Source organism: Sycon ciliatum, chromosome 1, assembly GCF_964019385.1.
Source record: "Sycon ciliatum chromosome 1, ocSycCili1.1, whole genome shotgun sequence".
Taxonomy (NCBI): domain Eukaryota; kingdom Metazoa; phylum Porifera; class Calcarea; order Leucosolenida; family Sycettidae; genus Sycon; species Sycon ciliatum.
This window is the reverse complement of record NC_088643.1, coordinates 6,080,892-6,103,645: the sequence shown is the minus strand read 5'-3', so window position 1 is coordinate 6,103,645 and position 22,754 is coordinate 6,080,892. Positions and strand designations below refer to the sequence as shown.

General features: G+C 45.6%; 1 protein-coding gene across 1 annotated transcript; it reads left to right on the top strand.

Annotated features, from left to right (window-relative positions):
* Window positions 1–19,064: 19,064 nt before the first annotated feature.
* Window positions 19,065–19,757, top strand: LOC135804944 (uncharacterized). The gene has a single exon (XM_065318959.1). It carries the CDS (start codon window positions 19,065–19,067, stop codon window positions 19,755–19,757), a length of 693 nt encoding a protein of 230 aa, XP_065175031.1.
* The last annotated feature ends 2,997 nt before the right edge of the window (window positions 19,758–22,754 follow it).

Sequence of the window (22,754 nt, the reverse complement as noted above, 5' to 3'; positions counted from 1 at the left end):
AAACCTAGTGTGATAGTCCCGACACAAGCAACGCAACGAAACTTTGCTTTAGTGCGCAAAAATAACTGAGAACAACGGGATAATTCAGCAAAATTAGTAAGCAGATTTTCAAGCCTTAAAAGTTCACCTTACCGTCCGTGGTAGTGAGAGTCTTCGATCCGTCTAGCTGAGCTTCTGCCGAATTCTGCATTCTAAGAGATTCTTCCTGTTCCAGTGTTTTTCTTTCTTCCCTGCTTGTATCACTGTATGCTGGATTGCTACTCGGCGCAGTTGCTTGGCCATTGTCCTTTGATAACTGCAACTGCAGCTGCTTGGCTTTAGAAACCAAGCAGCTGCAGTTATCAAAGGACAATGGCCAAGCAACTGCGCCGAGTAGCAATCCAGCATACAGTGATACAAGCAGCCTCTTACTAGTTAGCAGAGAATTTGACTTTCAACTACGACAATCAGTGTATTCGCCTAGCTACAGCGGGACAGCAACACCATCAGTAAATCTAGAGAAGAATTGAAATCTGTTCAGTAGGAAGGCAAGCCTCGGGAACTACTAGTAGTAGTGTTAGCTACTGATACTCGCTACAACTGAAACAAATCTATGCCAAAGCCCTTTATATACGCGCCAAAAGCCATGCTATTATGTGGGCGAATCCACAACCACTTATATTTTTACACACGGTTGGTAGTGACCATGCGATGGGGACACGCCAGCTAAAGACTAAGTCAGTGTCTTGGACTTGATTGAACAACGCGTTACGTACAATGACTATGCAGTAGCCCCACGTACACGTCAAGTCGACGTCGTTCCTCGGCCCCTTTAGCTTTGACTTTGGCTGCGCTTCGTCTACGTGGCCACGTACTAGTGAGTAGTGACGTAGACGAAGCCAAAGCGTGGCCACGTATACTACGCGTAGATGAAGCCAAAGCCTGCCGAAGACCGACATCACGTGTACTCTTCATGCATTAATAATTAATTACTATGTTGTCGGTCTCGACTCTTGATCGAGTCGAGACGATGAGAGGCTCGCAGTTGGCGCCCACGTCATTATTGGGAAACGCCAGCTAAAGACTTGGACTTGATCCTACAACGCGTTATTCTTACGTATGCAACACTACCAAGCCAGCAGGCACTATACCCTCGAATGCAGCTACGATCCGTGATCAGGCAGTCGACTCAGCTTGAATTTCGGGACCCCCTACAACATGTAGTACGTGTACGTACATGTCCCATGATTGTGTACAAATTCTCCAATGACTATGTAGTAGCCCCACGTAGACGAAGCCAAAGAGGCCGAAAACCGACGTCACGTGTGCTCTTTATGCAGTGCAGTGTTGTCGTCCTGGAGTCGAGACGATGAGAGGCTCACAGCAGGCGCCCACGTCATTATTGCAATATTGGCTCCTTCTCTTAGTCATAGCCTCTCAAACCCTACAATAATAACAATTACTTCAAGTACGTGTATTATAGATTTGTGCACCGGCTCGCAGTTTTTGATCAAGAATCGTTGCGAAAGCTCGCGGTGAGCCGCGGCCTCGCTGCTCCAGCTCGAGCCGCGGTCACGATGGTAATGATGACGTTTCAAGCCGCGGATGACGAGCAGCGGAGCCGCAGTGGAACCCGGTCCTAAGGCTAAGCGTGATACCACATAGCATAGGGATGGAGGTCGGGGACGTGGTGGCTAGACCTACTGCATTTTTTCTTTGCTCAACAAGAAGTACAAGTAGGTTTAGAATTGTTTTCAGGTTGTCTTAGAGGTGGAAGTTGGGGACGTGGTGGCTACATTTTCATTTCTACTAGACTACACTCGAGCACGCGTACCTGGAAAACTTGATGAAGGCGAAAAGTCCTTCCCGATCGCCATGATCGTGTTTCAGGTTTCGACTTTCTTTGGCCCACGTACAGTCAACTTCGCTTCTAACGACGCTCGGCGAGGCATCAAAAAGGTGTCCTTATTCGCGAAGTGTCGTTATACCCGAAGTCTCATTAAATGTTTAGACATGGAGAAAATCAATGTGTCTAGCCCCATAAATATGTTTTTCGGCATGAAACAGAAAGGAAATCCTCGCAGTCCAAGGAGAATGCTTCCCTCACCCCCCCCCCCCCCCCCTCTCTCTCCAACCCCCAAAAATGCAAAATTCAATGTGGAAAGGTCTAGTCGTACATGTAGTAGTACCCACCGACTTGGGCAACACTAGCTTCACGGCCGGCCACAGTAGATCACTAGATAACTGTATCATACGTCATTACGTATGTGTAGACTTTAGAATAGCTGGTGCATGTCATCATGGTCACCAACTGGCTGACTGGCTCGAAAACCGCGGCCTGATATTGAATGAACGCAAAAGTCAAGTTCTGTCCATCTGTGGGAGGGATGCGCAAACCAGTATCGCTGTAAATTGCCATCAGACCCGCTTACCTGCTTGTACTGCGGCCAAGTACTTGGGTTTAACCATCACGGAGCAACTGACCTGGGACCACCATATCCACGATGTTACAGCGAAGGTGAACAGGAAAGTCGGAGCATTTATGGCGAGCCTGGCGATCCCTTTCCCAGAAGGCCAGGGTCCAATACCTAAAATCCGTTGTGATGCCCGACCTATTATATGGAAGTGTGGCCTATAGCACGTCCCTCTCAGCTTTCGCTCTAGGGAAACTCCAACGTCTTCAGAACCGTGCCATCTGCGCTGTGTTCAGCCTACCACCCACATCTTCGGTAAGCCACCAAAGGGAGTGCATATCCCTCCGCAAAATCGAGGAGACACAACACCACCGACTCCTCGATCTCATCTGGCGCGGCCTGAACGGCCAATGTAGTACAGCGCTTTCAAAGCAGCTGACGCCCGCAACCACGGTCCCAACTCGACATCAAGCCAACGCCGGGCTCATTCTCCCGCTGGCCAGGACGAATACAGGCACTCGCCGACCGTTCTTCCGTGGACCTGCGCTGTGGAACACTCTGCCAGCCAGTGTAGTTTCATTTCTATTATTGATCAAGATTGTATTTTTGCCCGTACAAGAGGCTTGAGTCAACTGGAATCCGTTCCTGCCCATCGTCAAGTCGAATCGGTTCCTACCCGTCGTCACTTGACGACGGGCGGTTGATCCAGTTCCATCACCTTTGACTTTTGAGCAGGCAAGACCGCGCTTTCCAGCCGGTGCAGTTTGATAATAGGGACCTTTCGCATTTGCTACGAAACGAATGCGAAACGAAAGTTTGATTCGGCTCGTAATCGTTTCGTTGAAAACAGATTTCAGGTTTCGCGAGTCGTCATGCAAATGTGCATGGCAACTACGAATACGGCCGCGGGCGCCGGTAGTTTGGCATAGACCTACGGGTTTTTACACGCACACGTGCATGGATCATGGAATCAAGGGAAAAATGTGTACCTTGCAAAACATGTGTATCTATCCAAATAAATGTGTACCTGACGGATTCGGAGCGTGCCACGAATGAAGAGGCTTCCATTCGTGAAAACGAGTTCTCCGCAGGGACTCTGACGAATCCTCGAACCCAGGTGACGAATCAGCATTCGTTTCGTATCCGTACGCGGGGTGCGAAAGGTCCCTAATGTCATTGGTCGACTCCAAAGGCGACGATCAGGTGACACACGGGAAACAGCCTGCATGGCATGTGCATGCATGCACATCATTGATGCAGCCAGGGCTTTCTAACTGAATCAAAATCACAACCATCACCACCACCACCGTCACAACCAACAACAACAACAACAACAACAACAACAACAACAACAACAACAACAACAACAACAACAACAACAACAACAACAACAACAACAACAGCAACAACAACAACAACAACAACAACAACAACAAGAACAAGAACAAGAACAACAACAACAACAACAACAACAACAACAACAACAACAACAACAACAACAACAACAACAACAACAACAACAACAACAACAACAACAACAACAACAACAAAACCTGATAATGTGCTATAGCGCGACAGGACAGCATAATAATTATTAATATGGTGGTGGGATTGCAATCTGGGTGAAGGCTGGCCTACCAGATAGACAGCTGGACACCGACTGCACCGACCAGGATATGCTCTGGATTATCATAACTGAACCACAGGGCACACAGATCAGTGTATGTGCTGTATATCGCCCCGGCTCCTGTGCAGACAATAAACGTGGGCTGACGAATAATACACTTGTTGGTCAGGCTTCTGCACTTCTGTGCTTCTGTGAGTTTTCAGCAGACTTGGGATGGTGTTCAAGAAATTTTAATTGGTGCGGAGTGATGAGGATCAAGACCATCCATGCTCTACGCCAGAGGTTGCCCGAGAGTTGTTGTGCAACAACAACTGGATGGCTGATTTATTCACTGCCTTTTGTAACACAATGTATTTCGATGTGGAAAACGCCGTGATAAATTGTTGTATTTCCTGACATGTACCTACATGTATGTTTGTTTAAGAAGCTTCTGGGTCGTCGATATTGATTTGTTCCGTCTAATACTTTGCCATCTGATCATTAGATACCTCTAGATGACAAAAGCAGAAAAACGTCATTTTGTGAAAAATAGCCCTAACTAAGGTCCAGTATTGCAGATACTGGGCCATAAAGCCTTGTCGGACAAAATTGCTTTGGCCCAGTTTGGGGGTGCACACAGAAAACTGAACATACCATTTTTATTCATATCCCACAAATGCGTGCACATGCATTTGAAGTGAACATCTACGCAGTGCTAGAGCTAGGGATGATCGACAAAACCTAGTGTGATAGTCCCGACACAAGCAACGCAACGAAACTTTGCTTTAGTGCGCAAAAATAACTGAGAACAACGGGATAATTCAGCAAAATTGGTAAGCAGATTTTCAAGTCTTAAAAGTTCACCTTACCGTCCGTGGTAGTGAGAGTCTTCGATCCGTCTAGCTGAGCTTCTGCCGAATTCTGCATTCTAAGAGATTCTTCCTGTTCCAGTGTTTTTCTTTCTTCCCTGCTTGTATCACTGTATGCTGGATTGCTACTCGGCGCAGTTGCTTGGCCATTGTCCTCTGATAACTGCAACTGCAGCTGCTTGGCTTTAGAAACCAAGCAGCTGCAGTTATCAAAGGACAATGGCCAAGCAACTGCGCCGAGTAGCAATCCAGCATACAGTGATACAAGCAGCCTCGTACTAGTTAGCAGAGAATTTGACTTTCAACTACGACAATCAGTGTATTCGCCTAGCTACAGCGGGACAGCAACACCATCAGTACATCTAGAGAAGAATTGAAATATGTTCAGTAGAAAAGCAAGCCTCGGAAACTACTAGTAGTAGTGTTAGCTACTGATACTCGCTACAACTGAAATAAATCTCTGCAAAAGCCCTTTATATACGCGCCAAAAGCCATGCTATTATGTGGGCGAATCCACAACCACTTATATTTTTACACACGGTTGGTAGTGACCATGCGATGGGGACACGCCAGCTAAAGACTAAGTCAGTGTCTTGGACTTGATTGAACAACGCGTTACGTACAATGACTATGCAGTAGCCCCACGTACACGTCATGTCGACGTCGTTCCTCGGCCCCTTTAGCTTTGACTTTGGCTGCGCTTCGTCTACGTGGCCACGTACTAGTGAGTAGTGACGTAGACGAAGCCAAAGCGTGGCCACGTATACTACGCGTAGATGAAGCCAAAGCCTGCCGAAGACCGACATCCCGTGTACTCTTCATGCATTAATAATTAATTACTATGTTGTCGGTCTCGACTCTTGATCGAGTCGAGACGATGAGAGGCTCGCAGTTGGCGCCCACGTCATTATTGGGAAACGCCAGCTAAAGACTTGGACTTGATCCTACAACGCGTTATTCTTACGTGTGCAACACTACCAAGCCAACAGGCACTATACCCTCGAATGCAGCTACGATCCGTGATCAGGCAGTCGACTCAGCTTGAATTTCGGGACCCCCTACAACATGTAGTACGTGTACGTACATGTCCCATGATTGTGTACAAATTCTCCAATGACTATGTAGTAGACCCACGTAGACGAAGCCAAAGAGGCCGAAAACCGACGTCACGTGTGCTCTTTATGCAGTGCAGTGTTGTCGTCCTGGAGTCGAGACGATGAGAGGCTCACAGCAGGCGCCCGCGTCATTATTGCAATATTGGCTCCTTCTCTTAGTCATAGCCTCTCAAACCCTACAATAATAACAATTACTTCAAGTAGGTGTATTATAGATTTGTGCACCGGCTCGCAGTTTTTGATCAAGAATCGTTGCGAAAGCTCGCGGTGAGCCGCGGCCTCGATGCTCCAGCTCGAGCCGCGGTCACGATGGTAATGATGACGTTTCAAGCCGCGGATGACGAGCAGCGGAGCCGCAGTGGAACCCGGTCCTAAGGCTAAGCGTGATACCACATAGCATAGGGATGGAGGTCGGGGACGTGGTGGCTAGACCTACTGCATTTTTTCTTTGCTCAACAAGAAGTACAAGTAGGTTTAGAATTGTTTTCAGGTTGTCTTAGAGGTGGAAGTCGGGGACGTGGTGGCTACATTTTCATTTCTACTAGACTACACTCGAGCACGCGTACCTGGAAAACTTGATGAAGGCGAAAAGTCCTGCCCGATCGCCATGATCGTGTTTCAGGTTTCCACTTTCTTTGGCCCGCGTACAGTCAACTTCGCTTATAACGACGCTCGGCGAGGCATCAAAAAGGTGTCCTTATTCGCGAAGTGTCGTTATACCCGAAGTCTCATTAAATAAATTAGGGCTGAAACGATCGTGGATTTTCAAGTATCAATTACTCTTTAGCTTAACGATCGAGTAATCGATTATAATCGTTAGCAAATAGAGTCATAGTTCTGCGCAAACATTACTCTGTTTCCACAAACTATGCCTTCATAATACCAACAAATCTGCATTAGTGAAAGGGTAGCTCCGAAACATGGCAGTTTTGAAGTCAATTATTTTAACCTCAGAACATGAACCATGCATACCCCTGGCAACTGCATACTCCCAGCGGAAACTGATTCAAACTTCACAAAACGAGGGTTTACAGTACTTTCTTGACACAAATTTAAAAAACGCAAAATAATCGTAATCGGTAATCTAAACGATTGCTCGATCGTTAGAGTTATCAAACGAGTACTCGATTATTCGGTATAATCGTTTCAGCCCTACTCATTATGCATTACAGTTGGATTGGACTTTGCTCTGGGCATGGACATTCTGTCGTTATTCGCGAGTTGTTGTTATATCCAAAGTCGTTATTAGCGAAGTTGACTGTATATGGTACACCAGGTATATATTAATAATAATAATAATTAAAAAAATTCGACGAGGAGACAATAATTGTAATATGGCAATAAGTAGGACGAGCTGAAGCGACATGTGGACTACTTTATTAACAATGTAAGCGATGGTGACGATGCAAGAAACAACCTAAAGGGTAAGGAAAAATACATGTAAGAAGAAAAAGGGCAATGGAAAAAAATAGATGATTCGAACAAGTTTTCGTACAACACTCTTCAGGAATCACCGTTGTACTAAAGAACAAAATGAGAACAAAGGAAATAATATAGCAATCCAGGTAGGGTGACACAATACAATGACAGCACTGGAATATCGAGGTACGAATTCTCACAAAAGTGTGCAGAAAACAAGGGTGAACAATTTTAGGTCTCGTAATAACAAGTCTTCAGAATACAATCAGTTTCTAGTACTGACTGTTGTCGTACTTATTCTGATTCCTGTTTTTCTGTTTTGTGCCGTGCTGGTCATGGTTATCTTTTGCAGTTACAAGTTTTGGAAGCTGTTTGTCAGCGCACCGAATTTGTGTGTCCAGAAAGATAGTGTTATTACCCTAAAATTGTTCAAATAATGTTCTGTTGTGTAGTGTGGCAACGTTGTTCCCACTTGTGCCTAAATGTGTTTTGTCACCTTCTTGTTTATTATTGTTATTATTATCATTCATTCTCACTTTTTTGTTTTTGTTGCTGATACACACTTGTCACGCTTAGTTCTTACTTGTATACCCTTGTTTTCTGCACACTTTTGTGAGAATTCGCACCTCGATATTCCAGTGCTGTCATCGTATCGTGTCACCCTACCTTGATTGCTATATTATCTCCTTTGTTCTCATTTTGTTCTTTAGTACAACGGTGATTCCTGAAGAGTGTTGTACGAAAACTTGTTCGAATCATCTATTTTTTTCCATTGCCCTTTTTCTTCTTACATGTATTTTCCTTACACTTTAGGTTGTTTCTTGCATCGTCTCCATCGCTTACATTGTTAATAAAGTAGTCCACATGTCGCTTCAGCTCGTCCTTCTTATTGCCATATTAAAAATAATAATAATAATAATAATAATAAAACAATTTCAAATTTGGACTTCACGGAGAATTTACAAAGTGTTTGGAAATTTGAGGCCACATGCCACGTACTGCTCTTTTCTCTCCGAAACTCAACACTTGCAAGCCAGATATGAAAGAAAGAAAAAATCATCAGTCACACCACCGGGACGCGAACCAGGGACCTTGCTATTCGCGAGCAATGCTCTAACCAACTGAGCTACAGTATGACTCTTATCTACAGTGATGGTAAATCTATCCTTCTTCGATCAATCAATATCTGGCTTGCATCACACTGGCAACTCACACCAGTCAAGAGGGCCCTCGGCCATTCGCTTGATATCATGGGGAGCGCATCAAACTATGTCCACTGCGAGCAAACACAAATTGCAATTTCAAATTTGGACTTCACGGAGAATTTTCAAAGTGTTTGGAAATTTGAGGCCACATGCCACGTACTGCTCTTTTCTCTCCGAAACTCAACACTTGCAAGCCAGATATTGATTGATCGAAGAAGGATAGATTTACCATCACTGTGGATAAGAGTCATACTGTAGCTCAGTTGGTTAGAGCATTGCTCGCGAATAGCAAGGTCCCTGGTTCGAGTCCCGGTGGTGTGACTGATGATTTTTTCTTTCTTTCATATCTGGCTTGCAAGTGTTGAGTTTCGGAGAGAAAAGAGCAGTACGTGGCGTGTGGCCTCAAATTTCCAAATAATAAAACAGGTCGCGTAATGAAGCAGCATAACGATAGATGTGCAAAGTCATGATGCCTGGTCCGCTTCTGTCCTGGGTTAACTACCCCGTGCGTTGCAGCCGCGAGCAAAACCAGCTCAGGCTGAGAGTTCCCTTCATGATCGCTTGTCCAAAGCGCGCATTCTGAGCCCACTCAGATTAGTCATGGTCTTCAGTGGCATGTCTCTGGCAGCTGTGCTTGCCTTGACTGCCGTGGCCAGGTTCGATTTCGGGCATCCACGCACACCAGTGACATCTCCACGGAAGTAGTTGTCCATTGCCTGCTGTGGCGGGGCATCGGAGGGCATCCTCAGAACATGACCCAACATCCGGAAACGGCGGACAGCAACGGTGTGCGAAAGTGGCTGTGTATGTGCTCTGGAATATAGCCATTATAGGTCTTTGTTGGAGATGATGGCGGGATACCTAATTCCGAACAAGTTCCGTAGTTGACGTCTATGGAAGGCGTTCAGCTTCTCCAGTGCAGCCTCTGTCTGTCCCCAGGTTTCGCAGTTGTATAACAGTGTTGATAGGACGATGGCATTGTAGAGACGAAGCCTGGAATATATTAAAGCGCATTAATTATTTTGATTGATCACACTCGAACTCAAGTACACGTACCTGTGTAGTATTCCTGCCTTGTTAGTACTGAACTGCAGCTGACTACTAATAATCTCGTAGTCGTTGTCCAGTCAAAAATATCCTGTCCGCAGTCGAATATGAGATGCGAACTGAGCTGACAACGAAAAACTGCCGCAGACCCCTGCACTGCAGAGCTAGGCTGACAGAGTACTTTATCTTTAGCCGGTCATGATCAGATCGCGCCGCACATGCGCATTCACCATTATTCGAAGTCCTTGCCTTGGGCAACATCTCCGACGAGGACTAAACATTAATTGTCTCTCGCTCCTCAAAAACTATTTACTCACTACAGTCTTGAACGTCTGTAGGGAGACCAGAAACGCCAACCGACCTTTCAGCTCATCCTGTTTACGACAGTGTTATGTACACAAGGGAAGCAGATCTCAACAAGCACAACTCTGTGTGAGAAGTGACACCGATAAAGTCAGCTGTAGCGGAGGTGAAGCGCACGGAGCTGAAGCGCAAGGAGCTCAAGCTCACAAGCTGAGTCCACCACGTCCCCGACCACCACCCCTAGGCTATGGCTAAACGTGTCTTGCTTTGTATACCTTCAATTCATGCCGCCGGCTGATGCTGTGCGTGTACAGGTGTACATGTGACATAACTAGAGCAAAATTAGATGACGTGGGCCTTGTCTGAACCATAATCCTACACAGTTGGGTGAGGTGTATTTCACGTCATTAAACTCCCACGCTCATGCAGAGCGCGCAAGAAGCAGTACACGTATAGTAATGAGGCGGGTGCACTCAGTGCTCTCAAGCTAGGCCTTGACGGTTTATGCTAATATTTTCGTGAAATTATGCGTTTCGCATTGCTGAAAAAATTGCAGAATTATGCTATTTTTATGCTAAAAGTTATACATATTATGCCGCATTATGCTCACATATAAAGAATACAAACAACAAACATATGCTGCTAATGTATATGATGGTTATGTGCAAAATAACAGGGGAATTTTTTTGTAGAGGGCGCTGTACTGTAGTAGCAAAAGTTCAACGGGGTCAACGCACCGTCCGACCTAGCTACGACCGTCACTGATTGTGAGTGGACTGGACATGTTATTTTAAAAGGGAGTCGTAACCCTACGACTTTCTCGTGCATCAACTTGTACTTGTACTTGTAGAACATGTACAACTGTGTGGAATTTGATGCGAGCAGGCGGATTGTTCCAATTTATGCGATTCGTACGCAATTTGCCTCGAATTATGCGACTATTCGATTTTGGAAGCAATTATGGGAAAAATTATGCTAGCATAACCCGTCAAGGTCTATCTCAAGCTCGCATTCGACCTGACACACATAATGTTCGAAGACTAGCTACATGTACATGTATAATAGCTAGCCTTCGACAATTATTATATCCTTCAGTTGGTTCGCCGTCGCGCTAGCTAACACTACAATGGTCTAGCACTAGTAGTACTAGTATCCGAGGTTTGTTTTGCCAGTGGACAGATTCCTTCGCTTCTCCTCTAGATTTGCTGATGGTGTTGTGTTCACAAAGTACCTAGGTGAATACAGCTGTTGCCGTTGCTGAAAGCCAAATTCTTGTGGAGCTACAAGGCTGCATATACTCGGCAGAAGCTCACCTAGACGGATCGAAGACTCTCACTACCACAGACGGTAAGTTGGACCTTCCTTCAACATTTGCTTCCACTAATTTTGCTGCATTTTCCCGTTGTTGGTACTTATTTTTTTCGCATGAAAGCAAAGTTGCGATAGACTTATTTTTCGACGGAGTTACGAATGTTTGTGCACTGATCTTAGGCCCTCTTCAGACTAGGTACAAAACAGCCTATAACTTTATAAGTCACATTTACATACTTCAAAAGTACTTCAGTAGAAGTTTCCAAGACAACAACAAGAATCTGGCGGGAAGCCTAAAAAGCTGCCCAATCCTTTCAGGCAGGGTGCGAACCCCTGTACAAGGCAACTTTCCTGCATTTATCGTACTTTCTCACCAGGTAGTTGAACAAACGTACAGACTTTGAACCCGGGTACGACTGCCGGCTGCTTGCACACATCGCAGGTCCATTGCGCAATAACGTAGGGTCAAAGGTTGCCTGTATTGCATGTAAAATATGTAGTCTGAATGCAGGCTTGAAAAAATGTTGCCTTTTAGGTTTTATGTGATTTTGTACTGGATGTTCTATGTACGTACTGCGTAGTCCATTGGCCAAGTCTCAAAATCGAAAGTGGTGATGCACTGAGCTTCCAAGTAAACGCGACTATACCCAACACGTAGGGAATATATCAGAGAACACTATTCCGTTTGTTGGACGTGCCGAGTTGGTTGGTTTGTTGGTTGGTTTTTATTTCACTTCGCACATTCAAACGGGATGACGACCCAATAAAATGACGGCGAAGGCTTAGCCTAGAAGTGGCTATGGAAGAACATAGTAAACGCTATGGAAGAACATAGTAAACGCTATGGAAGCACATAGTAAGAGAATAGGATACTAATAACTGCGGGTAAACGGGGGGAGAGAGAGAATACGATGTATCTGTGATACTACGTGCGGGTTACTGAACTGCACGGGGAGGGAGAGCAGAGCAATCAGCAGCAACTCGAACTACTCCCTACAGGCGTATGGTACACATGCATGCTTAAACTCAGGTAGCCGGGTAATTGTGCGGACCTCACCAGGGAGAGCGTTCCACAGCAGAGCACCAGCAACAGAAAATCTCCGCTGACCGCGGCGGCTACGGTTTGCCTGGCTTAGTAGGCCATTTGACTGCTGATGGCGGGTAGGGGTGCCTTGTGCCGGGGTCAGAAGCTGGGCGAGCACAGGGCTGGTGCGGGCGTTGATGCACCGCCAGATGGTGATCAATATTTTCTGCCTGTAGAGCTCGCTGACACGGTACAGGGAGTGAGCAGTGAGCAGCGGCTGCATGGCTGTCCGGGGCGGGTTGCCATCGATACAGCGAGTTCAGTCCAGGGCGTCGATACGAAGCGTTCTTCGTCGCCGAGTTTTTTACTGTGCGCTCCATTTGAGAGTGCGCAGAGTTCTGATCGAGAGTCTTTTTCAGTAGTCTGCAGAGGGCCTAAGCACTGCGATGTACTGCGCAAATCTCATGACGTCTATAGACGTCATTAGTCGTTTGCCGTACAGCGCGCATGACGTGCATAGACTAGTCTAGACGTCATTACTACACATTATACACGGAAAAGGTTAACCCTTAAGCTCTTTCCTTTTCCGTTCTAATGACGTCTATAGACGGTATTGCACGCTGCACGCCAAACGACTAATGACGTCTATACTATACTATAGACGTCATGAGATTTGCGCAGTACATCGCAGTGCATAGATATATCAGTGTACAAACTTTCGTAACTCCGGCAAAAATAAGTCTATCTCGACAATCGATACACCGTTAACGCTGGAAAGGTATTGAGCTCAGCTTTCCAGCGATATAAAGTTCTTTGCGATAGAAGAAAGATTGATGGAGCTCGAGCGCGAGCGGCGACAGTGTGAACACAAAATTCACGGCACCGAGCGACCCTGAATTTTTTTGTTACTGCATTCACAGTTTTCTGTTGCATGCCAGGAGATTTCCCTTTGGCACAGCGCATGCGTAGTGGACACCCGCGGAAGCAAATGTATCTCAGCTTTGCAGCGCAGTTTGAATCGTGAAAATCGGCTGACCTGGAGCAAGAAATGAAAAAGAATGTGAGATCGAGTTCCTGTGCCTTTCCGAGGCATCGTGAGGTAGCTTCAAGATGACGTAGGAGTTGCACTGCTATGCATATTGAGTTGAGAGCTACGAGGATGGATTCGCTTGGTTCTGACCTTTTCAACAAGCCCAGGATGATGAAAATCCATCAACGTAAACTGAATTGAGAGAAAAATTCGTTTGGACCTGTGCGCGAAAACGACACCAGGAGAGTCAGTGCGCTGGAAAGGCAGTTTGCTGGAGTAAAAGGGGCCAGCACGGAAAGGGTTCAGCTGCTTTATAATAACCCGCAGGTAAAACGTTTCATCGATCAGCACTAACACTGGGCAGATATTCACTTGAAATGTATGCAGTTGTGGGAAATGAGAGATCGGGTGTTCAGGTTTTTCTGTTTGCACAACCGCAGCAAATCGGTCTGTCATTGACTAAAGGGTTTTAATTAGGGCTGAAACGGTCGTGGATTTTCAAGTATCGATTACTCTTTATCTGAACGATCGAGTAATCGATTATAATCGTTAACAAATAGTGTCATAATTCTGTGCAAAAATTACTCTGTTTCCAGTCAATTTAACCTCAGAACATGAACCATACCCCTGGCAACTGCATACTCCCAGCAAAAAACTGATTCAAACTTCACCAAACGAGGGTTTACTGTACTTTCTGGACACAAATTTGAAGGGAAAGTATACCCTATAATCAACTTTTCACCAGTTGTAGTCTTCGGGGTGCTGTGTCGAATGGTCTTGGTCCGAGGAAACTAAAACCAAACCAGTCGACTCAGCGTCCAAAATACTACAACATATGGGCCAATCGCAGTCATCCGTGCTTTTATAAGAACGACATAGCACTTTTAGTGAGATTTTGCATACAAATCCCCATCTAGTAGGGCGCAGTCACCCAGTTTCGGTGGAAGTACGCGGGTTCGAGTGGGAAAAAAGAAGGAAGGGAGCGTCGCAGCTTCCTCGGACCACGACTATTCGACTCAGCACCCAGAAGACTACAACTGGTGAAAATTTGATTTTTGGGTATACTTTCCCTTTAAAGAACGCAAAATAATCGTAATCGGGAATCTGAACGAATGCTCGATCGTTAGAGTTATCAAACGAGTACTCGATTATTCGGTATAATCGTTTCAGCCCTAGTTTTAATGTTTAGACATGGAGAAAATCAATGTGTCTAGCCCCGTAAATATGTTTTTCGGCATGAAACAGAAAGGAAATCCTCGCAGTCCAAGGAGAATGCTTCCCTCACCCCCTGTCGCGAAGCGAGATAGTTTAATTTTGCTATTTTACATGTTTTAGTTCATGTTTCGGCACTGCAGCAATCTGTAGCTTTCTCTTAGTCTATACGGTAAATATTGTACTGTGAACTCTGTACGGCAAGTTCTGCCACATGCACAGTTTGTAGCCTCAGACCCTCTAGGTTTACACAGCAATGCCAGAGCTCGCATTTTTCCCAACTGCTGCATACTGCTCTCCCAAAATAATGAAGTGCGCGTGCTCCGTACGATGTTGCACTGCCACGTTCACTTATCGTATAAATTCTCTTTCAGTCCGAGCAAATAAATCAGTTATCAACTCATCTCCTAACTGTGCACTTGCGGGTTTGTGCCGGTTAGTGACATGGTGCCGAAACCTGCTTCCTAGTTCCTCGCCACTGCCCCCAACCGAGCCTTGCTCCTGGTTGACTCGCCCCTTGGGGCTTGAGTTGTGAAAATGGGCGACACAAGATTGCCGACGGCTATCCAGACGAGCAAGCGTGCTCTCAAGCTCCTGTATGAAGAGCTGCAGGAGGAGACGACAGTCGGCGAAGATCTGCTAGCAGGAACCAAACCCGTCAACCAGATAAGTCCGTTTCTTTGTGGTTTAAAGGAATTGTTGGAAAGAATGGAAGCTAACTTGGATGATTTTGTTGAGAATGTGGAGGTATATGAGCCAAAGGGTAAAGAAAACAAAGAAATTAAGAATGGTTTGGAGGATGAGGCTGGGTTATGGACAGAGACACTAGAGAAGGGTTTCAAACTCCAGAGAAAATTGAGAAAAATGGAATTGGAGTCAGGCGTCCAGCCTACAATGCAGACAGACTCTACATTGCTTGAGATTACGAAATTGATTGGGACGCAAGCTAACACCCAAGAGTCAACCCAAAATCTTCTAAAGAGATTGGTAGAGCGGGATACTAGACCCATAGTAGAGCAGGACACTAGAACCGAATCGAAGCCCCAGACAACTGCCAGATTACCCAAATTGGAGCTAAAGCATTTTGATGGGGACATAATGGAGTTCCAAGAGTTTTGGAACATTTTCGATGCTACTATTCATGACAACTCCTCCTTGTCACCAGTTGAAAAATTGAGCTATCTCCGTGAATGTGTGGGAGGGAAAGCACAAGACGTGCTGAAAGGTTTAAGAATCTGTAATGCAAATTATGAAGTTGCCCGGGATCTGCTTGAGAAGAGGTACGGGAGTAAGCAAGCTACGGTGGATGCCCACTACACTGCTTTAATGGAGATGTCGGCCTGCACCTCAAAAATCGAAAGTTTGAGGTCTTGTGTTGACAAAATTGAAGTGCACCTCAGGAGCCTTGAAGCACAGGATGAGGATGTATCGCAAAAGGTGTTCATTACAATAATCTTAAGCAAGCTCCCGAGTGATGTGAAATTACAACTTGAGCTCACCAAACAGCACGATGAATGGACAATTGGTGAGTTGCGTTTGGCACTATCGCACTTACTAAAGGCAAAAGAGAATGCAGAAGGACCAGCCGCATGCAAAGGTCAACAATCCTGGCAACATGCCAATCACTCAAAGAAGATACTATCAACAGGGCAGTCTCTACTTGCGGGTGCTGGTGTAGCTCGTACTATCAAATGTATGTATTGTGATGGAAAGCATTACTCTGATGAATGTCAAATGTACAAATCGCTAGATGAACGGAAAACACGGTTGGGTATGAAATGCTACATCTGTCTGAAAGCGGGACATGGAGCAAGAGCTTGCATGAATGCTAGAACATGCTACCATTGCAAACGCAAATCCCACCACAGAAGTCTGTGTCCACAGAAGTTCAAGTCAAATGAAGAGCGAACAAATGATGGGAAGCATCATGGTGATGGACAAAAACAGGCACACACTTTGAATGCAATGGCAGAAACATTTGAACCAACACAAGATGAGGCAATGGTTTCTCACACACAAGGGCACAGGGTTCTAATGCAAACTGCTTTGACTACTGCAACAAATGAGGAAGGCAACAGGTCACAGACTGTAAGGATCTTGTTTGACACGGGTTCATCGAGAACATACGTCAGTGAGAATGTCAGCAAAGCATTGGGACTCAAACAAGAGGGAAGTGACAGAATTTCACTTGCAACCTTTGGTGCAACACACAGATCGGTAAAGGAATACCCTGTAGTCAATTTGCACATCAAGCAGAAGAATGGTGAATTAGCTTCCATACAGGCAAATGTTATCAACAACATTTCGTGTCCACTACAGAAAGTACCTTTGAGCACAGCAAAGCACTCTAGCTTACAGAAGCTTATCTTAGCAGAGCCTCTATGCAATACACCTGAAGCAATGCCTATTGATATCTTAATTGGAGCAGACCAATACTTTCAATTTGTTGGCAACGAAAGATTGGAATACCCAGATGGTCTCATTTTGATCGATTCCACTCTTGGGTTTTTGGTGGCAGGCAAGGTGAAATCGAACGGAAATGGTGATCACACACTAATGTGCCACGAGGCGCTCTCGTTAGTTGCGGCAGAAGCATGTGCACCGAAAGAATTCGACTTGGAACGTTTTTGGAATCTTGAAAATGTTGGCATCAGTGAGAAAGAAATGGAAATGGAGAATGATCAAGTCAAAGGTAACCGCACGAAAGTTCTAGGCATGGGCTGGGATACCGAGGATGACGTAATTTGGGTACCACCGCCAAGGGCATTTCATGAGATCGAAACAAAACGTCAGCTACTGCAATGTATTTCGTCAGTATTCGACCCAATGGGTGTAGTCAGTCCTGTCACGGTTGAGGCGAAAATCATCATGCAGGAGCTTTGGAAGAGAAAGTTTGGGTGGGATGATATCTTACCAGATGATGTACGCAAAGAATGCCAGAAATTGTGTGATTCACTGCTGTCACTTAGTGGAATAAAATTGCCAAGGTTTGTGGGTACTCGAAGTGATGACGGTTCAACTCCCAAGTATGAACTACACGTTTTTACTGACGCATCCGCACATGCGTATGGTGCAGCTGCGTACCTACTCACTACTTGTGGCGATAATGTTTCAGTCGACCTGATATTTAGCAAGAGTCGCAATGCGCCAACCAAGCCCACATCCATTCCTAGGTTAGAACTCTTTGCTGTAGTACTTGGTACAAAGATGGTCAAATTTCTTAGAGAGTAAGTACCATTCGAGCTCAGCAAGACGCACATATGGACCGACTCAAAATGTGCACTAGCATGGGTAACTGGAAATCAACAGCGGCCGCAATTTATTGCAAGAAGAATTAAAACCATTCACGAGGTGAATAATGTCATGTACGGTCATGTTTCTGGGAAAGAAAATCCAGCTGATATTGTTTCTCGAGGAGCTAATGCAACGAGTTTACAGCAGAACACTTTGTGGTGGGAGGGTCCAACGTGGTTGAAGTCTGGTTCCTATCCAGAAAGTATGTTTCCAGCAATGCAAGCGACGGGAAGTGAAATGCCAATTTGTGAGGAAAATGCGGACGAAGGTCCCTCTCCCGAATCGGCCTTTGTTAGCAATGAACACAATGAGGTAGTCAACTGTGAGAAGTTCTCCTCGTTTTCTAAGCTTGTGAGAGTGAACGCATGGGTACAACGATTCATACGGAAACTCAAACACGAAAAGTCGGAAAGTGAAACGAATCTCACAGCTGAAGAAATCGCAATGTCAAGAGTAGCTATCATTCGGTATCATCAAGCTCAGCACTTTGGAAATGAAATCAAGGCAATAGAACAAGGCAAGCGACATCAGCTCGTCGATGCTTTGGGTCTCTTCCTTGATAATGGTTTAATCCGATGTAAGGGTAGACTGGAGTATTCTCACCTACCATTCGAAAGTAAATTTCCTCTATTGCTAGCTTATGGTTCACACTTAACAAGGTTAATTGTAATGGAACAGCATACCTCACTTAAACATTCGGGTGTTAGTCAGACATTGGCTGAATTGAGACGGAATTACTGGGTGCCTAAAGGTCGAGCAATGGTTAGATGGGTGATTAAGGAATGTCTTTTGTGTAAACGCCATCATGGAAAGCCATTTGCAACACCACCATTTGCACCTTTGCCTGAGGAACGGCTTGTCCCTGGGAGGGTGTTCGAATCTGTTGGTCTTGATTACTTTGGGCCAATGTATGTGAAAACGGAAACTGAAACAGCTAAAGTGTGGGTATGCATCCTCACTTGCCTAACTACCAGAGCTATTCATATGGAATTAGTTCGCAATATGTCTACTGAGCAATTCCTAATGTGTTTCAGACGGTTCATTTCAAGGAGAGGTACACCGAAGTACATAGTAAGTGATAATGCCAAGCAATTCAAGCTGTCTAAGAATGTTATTGATCTTCTCTGGCTTGAGTCAATTCAACATAATGATGTAATGGAATTCATTGCGGGAAAAGGTATTAAATGGAAATACATCACTGAGTTAGCTCCTTGGATGGGCGGTGTTTACGAACGCATGATTGGTATTGTGAAACGATCTCTGAAGAAATCAATTGGAACTGGACAGCTTACATTCTGTCAACTTGAAACTTTGCTAATTGAAATTGAGGCAATTGTCAATTCTAGACCACTGGTATACGTTGGTGAGGACTTCACAATCGATCATGTTCTCACGCCTGCCAATTTCTTAACTGGGCATAGTTCTCTTGGTCAGCCTAACTTTGTCATTACAGATGACCCTGACTACATCACACATGTCAGTAATGCTCAACAACTCGTCAACCTGTGGAAACAGCAGCAGAAATGTCTCAACATTTTCTGGGAGAAGTGGTCGGCAGAGTATTTGCAGTCGCTACGACCACAACAACAGAGTCAACAAAATTCCAATAGCTTCAAGCCAAGTGTGAACTGCATTGTTCTGATCAAGGATGTTGATCGGCCGCGCAGCTGCTGGAAAATAGGAAGAATCGCGCAGCTACACCAAAGCACAGACGGCGAAGTGCGATCAGTGACGCTACGTATGCCATCTGGGAGTTCCATGAACCGGCCGGTAAGCCATCTCTATCCATTAGAGTGTTCATCAGGCGAAGTAACCACTGCAGAAGTGACAGAGCCTGCAATTGCGCCACTGCCTGAACGCCCGCGACGCAATGCAGCAACAGCAGCTACAATGCGCACCCGTGATCTGATCGAAGATGGACAAGTATAGTAGCCATGTGAATTAACTGCATGTAACCTGGTACTTATTTGAACAGTTGCCAGTGTTCTTGGTTATGTTTTTCTAAATTTAATTATGATAGTAATATCTACATTGCTTACGGTTCAGTTATTAAGTTCCCATCATGCAAACCTAGCTCTCTATTAATTAAGGTTGTGTTGTGACATACCGTAAATACTGTAGCAGTAATGATGAAAACTCCAGAACTTCGAATTGCTTAGATATAGTTTCTTCCATTTTGTTCTTTAAGTATTGAAGTATTTCCAGCTGGAAATCTGTTTCAGCTCTCTAGTCTTTTAACATGGTTCTTACGGCTTCACACAAATTGTGTGTTACTTATCTTTGCGGCGGGAGTGTCGCGAAGCGAGATAGTTTAATTTTGCTATTTTACATGTTTTAGTTCATGTTTCGGCACTGCAGCAATCTGTAGCTTTCTCTTAGTCTATACGGTAAATATTGTACTGTGAACTCTGTACGGCAAGTTCTGCCACATGCACAGTTTGTAGCCTCAGACCCTCTAGGTTTACACAGCAATGCCAGAGCTCGCATTTTTCCCAACTGCTGCATACTGCTCTCCCAAAATAATGAAGTGCGCGTGCTCCGTACGATGTTGCACTGCCACGTTCACTTATCGTATAAATTCTCTTTCAGTCCGAGCAAATAAATCAGTTATCAACTCATCTCCTAACTGTGCACTTGCGGGTTTGTGCCGGTTAGTGACACCCCCCCCCCCCCCTCTCTCTCCAACCCCCAAAAATGCAAAATTCAATGTGGAAAGGTCTAGTCGTACATGTAGTAGTACCCACCGACTTGGGCAACACTAGCTTCACGGCCGGCCACAGTAGATCACTAGATAACTGTATCATACGTCATTACGTATGTGTAGACTTTAGAATAGCTGGTGCATGTCATCATGGTCACCAACTGGCTGACTGGCTCGAAAACCGCGGCCTGATATTGAATGAACGCAAAAGTCAAGTTCTGTCCATCTGTGGGAGGGATGCGCAAACCAGTATCGCTGTAAATTGCCATCAGACCCGCTTACCTGCTTGTACTGCGGCCAAGTACTTGGGTTTAACCATCACCGAGCAACTGACCTGGGACCACCATATCCACGATGTTACAGCGAAGGTGGACAGGAAAGTCGGAGCATTTATGGCGAGCCTGGCGATCCCTTTCCCAGAAGGCCAGGGTCCAATACCTAAAATCCGTTGTGATGCCCGACCTATTATATGGAAGTGTGGCCTATAGCACGTCCCTCTCAGCTTTCGCTCTAGGGAAACTCCAACGTCTTCAGAACCGTGCCATCTGCGCTGTGTTCAGCCTACCACCCACATCTTCGGTAAGCCACCAAAGGGAGTGCATATCCCTCCGCAAAATCGAGGAGACACAACACCACCGACTCCTCGATCTCATCTGGCGCGGCCTGAACGGCCAATGTAGTACAGCGCTTTCAAAGTAGCTGACGCCCGCAACCACGGTCCCAACTCGACATCAAGCCAACGCCGGGCTCATTCTCCCGCTGGCCAGGACGAATACAGGCACTCGCCGACCGTTCTTCCGTGGACCTGCGCTGTGGAACACTCTGCCAGCCAGTGTAGTTTCATTTCTATTATTGATCAAGATTGTATTTTTGCCCGTACAATAGGCTTGAGTCAACTGGAATCTGTTCCTGCCCATCGTCAAGTCGAATCGGTTCCTACCCGTCGTCACTTGACGACGGGCGGTTGATCCAGTTCCATCACCTTTGACTTTTGAGCAGGCAGGACCGCGCTTTCCAGCCGGTGCAGTTTGATAATAGGGACCTTTCGCATTTGCTACGAAACGAATGCGAAACGAAAGTTTGATTCGGCTCGTGATCGTTTCGTTGAAAACAGATTTCAGGTTTCGCGAGTCGTCATGCAAATGTGCATGGCAACTACGAATACGGCCGCGGGCGCCGGTAGTTTGGCGTAGACCTACGGGTTTTTACACGCACACGTGCATGGATCATGGAATCAAGGGAAAAATGTGTACCTTGCAAAACATGTGTATCTATCCAAATAAATGTGTACCTGACGGATTCGGAGCGTGCCACGAATGAAGAGGCTTCCATTCGTGAAAACGAGTTCTCCGCAGGGACTCTGACGAATCCTCGAACCCAGGTGACGAATCAGCATTCGTTTCGTATCCGTACGCGGGGTGCGAAAGGTCCCTAATGTCATTGGTCGACTCCAAAGGCGACGATCAGGTGACACACGGGAAACAGCCTGCATGGCATGTGCATGCATGCACATCATTGATGCAGCCAGGGCTTTCTAACTGAATCAAAATCACAACCATCACCACCACCACCGTCACAAACAACAACAACAACAACAACAACAACAACAACAACAACAACAACAACAACAACAACAACAACAACAACAACAACAACAACAACAACAACAACAACAGCAACAACAACAACAACAACAACAACAACAACAACAACAACAACAACAACAACAACAACAACAACAACAACAACAACAACAACAACAACAACAAAACCTGATAATGTGCTATAGCGCGACAGGACAGCATAATAATTATTACTATGGTGGTGGGATTGCAATCTGGGTGAAGGCTGGCCTACCAGATAGACAGCTGGACACCGACTGCACCGACCAGGATATGCTCCGGATTATCATAACTGAACCACAGGGCACACAGATCAGTGTATGTGCTGTATATCGCCCCGGCTCCTGTGCAGACAATAAACGTGGGCTGACGAATAATACACTTGTTGGTCAGGCTTCTGCACTTCTGTGCTTCTGTGAGTTTTCAGCAGACTTGGGATGGTGTTCAAGAAATTTTAATTGGTGCGGAGTGATGAGGATCAAGACCATCCATGCTCTACGCCAGAGGTTGCCCGAGAGTTGTTGTGCAACAACAACTGGATGGCTGATTTATTCACTGCCTTTTGTAACACAATGTATTTCGATGTGGAAAACGCTGTGATAA

Excerpts from the sequence above, each read along its gene's own strand:
- LOC135804944 (XM_065318959.1), top strand. The coding sequence starts at position 19,065 with ATGATTGGTATTGTGAAACGATCTCTGAAGAAATCAATTGGAACTGGA.